Source organism: Nicotiana sylvestris, chromosome 11, assembly GCF_000393655.2.
Source record: "Nicotiana sylvestris chromosome 11, ASM39365v2, whole genome shotgun sequence".
Classification (NCBI taxonomy): domain Eukaryota; kingdom Viridiplantae; phylum Streptophyta; class Magnoliopsida; order Solanales; family Solanaceae; genus Nicotiana; species Nicotiana sylvestris.
The window spans coordinates 20,780,116-20,787,934 of record NC_091067.1 but is presented as its reverse complement, the minus strand read 5'-3'; the positions used below and the strand labels follow the sequence as shown (position 1 = coordinate 20,787,934).

At 34.7% G+C, this 7,819-nt stretch overlaps 2 protein-coding genes across 2 annotated transcripts; both read right to left on the bottom strand.

The window, feature by feature from the left end:
- Positions 1-3,727: 3,727 nt before the first annotated feature.
- Positions 3,728-5,193, bottom strand: LOC138880799 (uncharacterized). Its single transcript, XM_070160977.1, has 3 exons — positions 4,994-5,193; positions 3,960-4,150; positions 3,728-3,903 (listed from the first exon to the last, which is right to left on the bottom strand). Exons 1-3 carry the CDS (start codon positions 5,191-5,193, stop codon positions 3,728-3,730), a joined length of 567 nt encoding a protein of 188 aa, XP_070017078.1.
- Positions 5,194-5,250: 57 nt separating this feature from the next.
- Positions 5,251-6,230, bottom strand: LOC138880798 (uncharacterized). Its single transcript, XM_070160976.1, has 2 exons — positions 6,072-6,230; positions 5,251-5,979 (listed from the first exon to the last, which is right to left on the bottom strand). The coding sequence occupies exons 1-2, from the start codon at positions 6,228-6,230 to the stop codon at positions 5,251-5,253; spliced, it is 888 nt and encodes a 295-aa protein (XP_070017077.1).
- Between the last annotated feature and the right edge of the window lie 1,589 nt (positions 6,231-7,819).

The window sequence follows — 7,819 nt, the reverse complement described above, 5'->3', positions numbered from 1 at the left end:
CTCTAAAATACATAAAGAAAATCCTAATTAATTACGAGCTTTTTTTTTATTTATTTAAGAAAGCATGACATACTAATTGCTAGATTAATACAAATATTGATGAAAAGGAATTTTACTCAAAAATTCGAAATTATAAATAAAATAAAAATTCGACAACTAATATTCAAAAGAATCAAATATAGCTAGATTAAAACTCGCATTGTTATAAAAAAAACTATTGAGATTAATTATTCACAACCATTTGAAACTAAATTTAACCATAATTACTAATGCTTATTAGAAAGTTTATTAAACTTAAACGTTCTTCTAATCTTGTTTGAACTCAAATCGTGTCTTAATGCCTAATTCACGAAATTCAGTTTAAATTCATACCTTAGCTAAATTTAGCTACTTGTTCACGATTAACCTACTGTTGATAATCTTAAAACCTTCATAACTAGTGAATTAACCCGTTTTGCCAAATTGATTCATTAAAGACTAACTTATGTTATTTTCTCTTATTCCAATTATTATTCAGTAATACATGAAATAGCCTAAATACAATCAATAAAAAGAACAACGAAAAGCGACATTAAAACTTCAAAATTCAATTCTTCATATGTATTCATGCTTCCACATTATTAGCTTCCAATAGCTAGTGTTACAGTCGTGTACCTGATATTGGAAGCAAAAGAAAAGGGAGATCAGCAGAAATTCAGTAGCATACAACAACAACAACACCCAGCAACCAATAACCAGCAACGAGAAACCAGTGACAGATTTTGAAATCAAGATAAAAATCCAGAAACACCGACAACAATCAACAGACAGAAGCCAAGGGAATCTTTTCAGATTTGAAAGACTAATTAATTGTTCAACCCTTAATTTCTGAATCCGTATATCAGAATATTTAGATTGTATATCAGGTGTATACTATTCTTCTTTTGAATTTCCAGAATGTTTTTCTTTTTATTTTTGGAGTCTTAGTATTTTCAGAATTTTTCTCTCTATCTTCAATATTCAGCTCTCTCTTTTTATCTCTCCCCTCTCCTTCTTTTTTTCCTGTCCTTTAAAAATCTGATCAAGTCCCCTATTTATTACCATATTTCAGCATTTTTAAACATAAAACCCACTATCTTCCCACTCATCCCCCTTTTAATCTCACTACCTAATGTTTTGTCCCCCACTACATTAAACAAATATATCAACCCCACCCCATTACATCTTGTCCCCCATGCTTAACATAAAGAATTATATTATTCCCCCACTAATTTATGTCTTGCCCGCCCATTATATTAATCAATTATATCAAATGTTCAATTCCAAAAATACCTCTCTGACCTTACTGCAATTACCATTTTACCCCTGAACGTACTGCAATTTACCAAACTACCCCTATCAGCTATAACCAATTCACCTAATCAATTTCAACCAAAATACAGCAAATATGACCAATTTCTAAACAAATTTCAACAACAAATTCAAACTAAATGATGAACAACAAAGAAACAACTAAAATTATTTTGATTGAACAATATTTTTAACAACAAACAAACCTACTTTCAGATTCAACAACAACAACAACAAACAAGTATATTCAGATTTCTAAATTCAATAATCATTTGAACTTAAAATTAAATCTAACAACATTACAACCAACAATTTCTATATTAAAACTAAACAAGATCATGAAACAAACTGAAGAAATAATCAAAAATGATAATCAACAAACAAGAAGATCAAACTTATACTAATTTCGGATTCAAGAACAATCAAACAAAGTATGGACATAAATGAAAAGATTCAACAACAATAACAAGCAAGTTTTATTCAAATTCGAATTAAACTCGAATTAAGCTTAAACAAAACAAATAAACATATTCAAATCACTAAACTTCAAATAATCAATTGATCTTTTTAAATTAAATCCAACAAAATTATAACAAAGATACATTGAATCAAAAAATTAAAAACCAAAACATAACTTCACATTAAATCACTGAATTAAAAACGAACTTCAAACAAAATGAACACGAATTAATCTATATTAAACAACAAACAACGGATTCAAATGATTTAAACACCATTAACAATTTCTGAAAAAAATACATAACAACACATGAAACAAACTGAAGAAATAATTAATTAAACTTCAATTTGAATCTAACGACATTAAACTAACAATTTCACATGAACAAACTGAAAAATTAACAAAACAATGAACACGAACAAAATAAAAATCAAACATTTACCGATTTTAGATTCGAGAATATCAAAAACAAAATACGGATAAAAATGAAACTCAAACCCACTAACCGGATTGAAATCACGAACAACGACTGAGCAACAATGAACTCGAACTGTGTATGGACTGTTTCGACAAACTCCGACCAAAGTGAAGCAGCGACGAGCTACTTTGACGGAGAAGTCGAAGAAGAAAGCAGCGTTTGGACTGTTGTTCGTTGGACGAAGCAGCAGGCGACGGGGAGAGGCAACAACTATGGTGGCCTGGTTTGGGTGGTTGGGAGCAGCTGCTCGACGTCTTGGCTTGGTCGTAGCAGAAGTAGCAGGAAGCAGAAGCAGGAAGCAGAAGCAGGAGCAGCTTGCGAGGAGAAGAATGAAGAAGACGCAGCAACGATCGAGGTGAAGCAGAAGAAGCAACAGCGACGAGCTTGCAACTCGTCCATGGTCAGCAGTGACGGGCTGGAAGTTCAGGTGGTCATCCGACATGGTCGTGGTGGACGTGAGGACTGTGGTTGTTTGGGTTTGCTGGAGGGGTCATTTGAGAAGGTGAAGCAGCAGCGATGGCTTCTTGAGACACGACGACGATGTTCGTTGACGGGCTGCTTCAAGTGGTCAACGGAGCTGTTCGTCGTCGATGGCTGGAGCTCGACGGATGGTGGTGCGATGAAGACGACGCAGTAGGGGTGGCGGGTCATCCATGGATGGCTTGTTTGGAGCTTGAAGAAGAAGAAAGAAAAAGGGGGGGGGGGGCGGATGAGTAATGTTTTAGGTTTTGGTTTTTTAGGTTTTTTAGTTTTCTTTTGTGAAATGTAAGATAATAGGGGTGTTGGGTTATGGACTGGGTCGACCCGGTTTGGAATGGACTGGGTCGTGGAGGAAGATTGGGTATATTTTTTTTGGCTTGTGGCTTGAATTTGAAGAAGAGTCCAATTCCGATTTTCTTTATATTTTTGCTCTCTTTTCTTCTTTTATTTTTCTAAAACTAAATTCTAAAAATCCTTAAATTATTATTAAGTTATAAAAGCGCAAATTAACTCCCAATAACAATTAACGCACAATTAAGTAATAATTAAGCATAAAATTGTACATTTGGACATTAAATGCTAAAAATGCAAAAGATGCCTATTTTTGTAATTTTCAATTTTTTGTAACACAAACTTAATTACTAACAATTGTAGAATTAAATCCTACATGCAAATGCGACGTATTTTATATTTGTATTAATTTAAACAAATAAACATGCACAGACAAAGATACAAATAATTATACAAAAATACCACAAAAATACAAAAATTGCACACAAAAAGGAAAATTGTTTTATTTTGAATTTTTTGGGAGTAATTCTTTCATAGGGCAAAAATCACGTGCTTACAGATGTTATCCTTGTTACTGGCGAGTAAGTGTCAAAGTAATCAAATCCTTCCTTTTGTCTACAACCTTTGACAACAAGTCTTGCCTTATATTTGTCAATAGTGCCATCAACTTTAATTTTTCGTTTAAAGATCTATTTCGAACCTAAAAGCTTATTTCCTGGATGAAGATCAACCAATTCCCATGTCTGATTATCCAAAATTGATTGAATCTCACTATTAACTGCCTCTTTCCAAAACGCTGAATCAGAAGACGACATAGCTGCTTTAAAAGTTTGAGGCTCATTTTCAAGCAAGAATGTCACAAAATCTGGTCCAAAGGAAGTAGATGTTCTTTGACGTTTGCTCGCTTTGGATCTTCTATACTTGGAGTATTTTCCTTTGGTTCTTCCCGAGGTTGTTTAGGTCTTTCATTTAACGACTCGCATTCAGTTTTATACGGACAGATGCTTTCAAAGAATTCAGCATTATCTGATTTCATTACCGTATTAACTTGAATCTCGGGATTATCAGATTTATGAACCAAAAACCAATATGCTTTACTGTTTGTAGCATATCTAATGAAAACACAATCTACTATTTTTGGTTTGATTTTAACCCTTTTAGGTAAAGGAACTTGTACCTTTGCTAGACACTCCCACACTTTGAAATATTTCAAATTGGGTTTTCTTCCTTTATATTTTTCATATGGAATAGATTGTGTTTTGTTGTGGGGTACTCTATTGAGTATTCGGTTAGCTTTAAGGATAGCTTCCCCTCACAAACTATACCATAATCCAGAACTTATTAATAAAGAATTCATCATTTCCTTTAATGTCCAATTTTTCCTTTCCGCAATTCCGTTGGATTGAGGTGTGTAAGGTGCAATAGTTTGATGATAATTCCATATTCCGAACATATTTCTGCAAACGGAGATTCATATTCTCCACGTCTATCACTTCTAATCATTTTAATCTTTTTATTCAATTGATTCTTGTATTGCTTAAATGTTTCAATTGCTTCATCCTTACTATTAAGCAAATAAATATAACAATATCGAGTGCAAGTGTTAATAAAAGTAATAAATACTTTTTCCCACCTCGAGATGGTGTTGACTTCATATCGCAAATGTCAGTATGAATTAAGTCTAAAGGATTTGAATTCATTTCAACAGACTTATAAGGATGTTTTACAAACATAGATTTAACATATATTTTACATTTCGATTTATTACACTCGAATTTAAGCAATACTTCTAAATTAATTAACTTCCACAAGGTTTTATAATTGACATGTCCTAAACGAATATGCCATAAATAATTTGACTCCAATAAATAAGAAGAAGCTGAAATTTTATTCATACTGTTAAGAACCATTATATTGAGTTTGAAAAGTTCGTGAGGTAGACTTTTCCAACATACATTTCATTCTTGATTACAACAACTTTATCAGAAACAAATACACACTTGAATCCATTCTTTACAAGTAAAGAAATAGAAACTAAATTCTTCCTAATAGTAGGAACATGAAGAACATTGTTGAGCGTTAACACCTTGCCGGAAGTAATCTTTAGGAATATCTTCCCATAACCTTCAATCTTGGTTGTTGCATTATTTCCCATGGAAATCTCTTCTTCGGGACCAGCAATAGAGTAAGTCGCAAATGCTTCTTTGACAGTTCAAACATGTCGAGTGGATCCAGAGTCAATCCACCACTCCTTCAGATTTCCAACTAGGTTGCATTCCGAAAGCATTGCACCAAGATCATCAATGTCATCATTCTTCTCCACTATGTTGGCTTGTCCCTTCTTCTTATCCTTTTTCGGGAGACGACAATTAGTGACTTTGTGACCAACTCTTCCACAATTGTAGTAATTGCCCTTGAATTTCTTTTTGTTTTGCTCCTTAGTCTGTCCAGAAGACCTCTTCCTCTTCTTACTTTTTGGAGCAGTCTCCTCAACTATATTAGCTCCCATGATCGTTGAATTTCCACGAGACTTCTTCTCGGCTGTTTTGTTGTCTTCCTCAATCTTTAGACGTATCACAAGATCTTCCAACTTCATTTCTTTACGCTTGTGCTTAAGATAGTTCTTGAAAACTCTCCACGAAGGAGGCAATTTTTCAATCATTCCAGTCACTTGAAATGCTTCAGTAACGACCATACCTTCAACAATAAGGTCGTGAAAAATAAGTTGAAGCTCATGAACTTGGGTTTCCACAGTTTTGATGTCTATCATTTTATAGTCTAGAAGCTTGGCAACCACGAACTTCTTCAAGCATGCATCTTCCGTCTTGTACTTTTTCTCAACTGCGTCCCATAATTCTTTTGAAGTATTCATCGCACTGTACACATTGTACAAGTTATCCCCTAAAGCGCTTAAGATATAGCCTTTGCAAAAAAAATCTGCCTGCTTCCATGCCTCAATAATCATGAACTTCTCATTGTCCGGCATATCCGCAGCAGGCACCGGAGCCTCTTCACTAGTGAATTTCTACATACCAAGTGTGGTAAGCCAGAAGAACACCCTTTGCTGCCATCCTTTATAGTTAGCTCCAGAAAATTCCCCGGTTTCTCAGCCAGAGGAACAATAGTGCGGCTTGACGAGGCTATCGTCGTTGCAGCAACAGTCGTAGAAGGATTTCCGTTATCAATTGCCATTTCTCACTGTCAACAATAGAAGAGTTCAATTAATGGCAAAACCACAACAATAAACAATATTGTAATCAATAAACAGTATGTATGATAAATTAAAATCGAAGTTTTTTTATATTGTTCACAGAAAACGATAAAGTTTTTATGTTCTTCAAATCGTTTTCTTAATTTCAATACTCTGATGAAGTTTTTATATCTTCAAATCAATATAGTAAAATTCAGAAGGAGTAGAAAACCACACAAGTTTTAATCTCCACAAACAGAATACATAATATAATAAAATAATTTCCTTAAGATTGTTATTCAATCTGTATTGTTGTAAAATCAATAAAACAATAAACTTTCTAAAAAACAGAAACAGAAAGTTAGTAGAACTAGAATGTCAAAATAAATTCTGAAAACAGCATAGGAATAAATCGAGCCCATTGAATACACAGTGTGTCCTTAAGGAAATTATTCTCCTCAAGTACCCGAAGTTATGGAATATATCTTTCCAGGATAGAATGATTTAAGTCACCAACGTATTGGTACTAAAAACTCTGGTGATCGGTGAACCACTCAATAGTCGTAAAACACACTAAAAAATATTGTGCAGAAGAAGAAGAATATAATCAGAAAAATGTTGTAAGTAAATATTCTGGGATTTGAAGGCATATTTATAGCCAATTTGGCACTATCTATTGGAACATGTGGGAAAATTTGCGGGAAAAACAAACAGATTTATAATAATCTGGGAAAGAAAACGGACTGGACCGGACCGTGTTGTCACGACCCAAACTGGAGGGCCATGACTAGCACCCGATCATACTTGCCGAGCACCAACGTACATTTTATCTAACCCTTTTTTTATTATCTTTTAGGGTTGACGAGATCAATATAAATGGTAGACATGGATCATGGACAACCAACAATAAAATATGATGGCATGAACATACATAGCAGGGGATGACCAGACAATCAAGAAACTACATATAAGGTACGAGCTACCACGCTACCATGAAAGACTATACAACAAAAACCAGCCGACAAGGCATACCAAACTATACATGAGTCGACATGTCTATGAGCCTCTAAATGAACATAAGTGCTGCAACATAGCCGGAACAAGGCCCCGACATACCCATAATGTCTATAACAAAAATGCATACCAAGACCACGACAAGTCCGGAGAAGGGATCTCGCCAATCACAGCTGAACTGGACAACCTACTGTGGTGGGGGAGCTGCACCTGCCTATCTATTAGGGCTTGCAGCATGACATGCAACGTCCACAAACAAAAGGACGTCAGTACGAATAAAGTACTGAGTATGTAAGGCAGGGAACCATAAATACGAACAGTAATGTAAGCAGGGATAGAGAATATACAATCAGGAACATCTGAGTACCTCTGAGGGCTACTGACATGAAATGCATGATACATATGTATGTATACATAAACTTTTAAAACATACTGTGAGCATCATCATCATCATATCGTACCCAGCCATAATAGGCTCGGTAAAAATGTACCCGGCCGTCATAAGGCTCGGTAGAATTGTACTTGACCACGTGGAGCTCGGTAAAACCCAACTGATCAGTGGTTGCACAATAGGTGT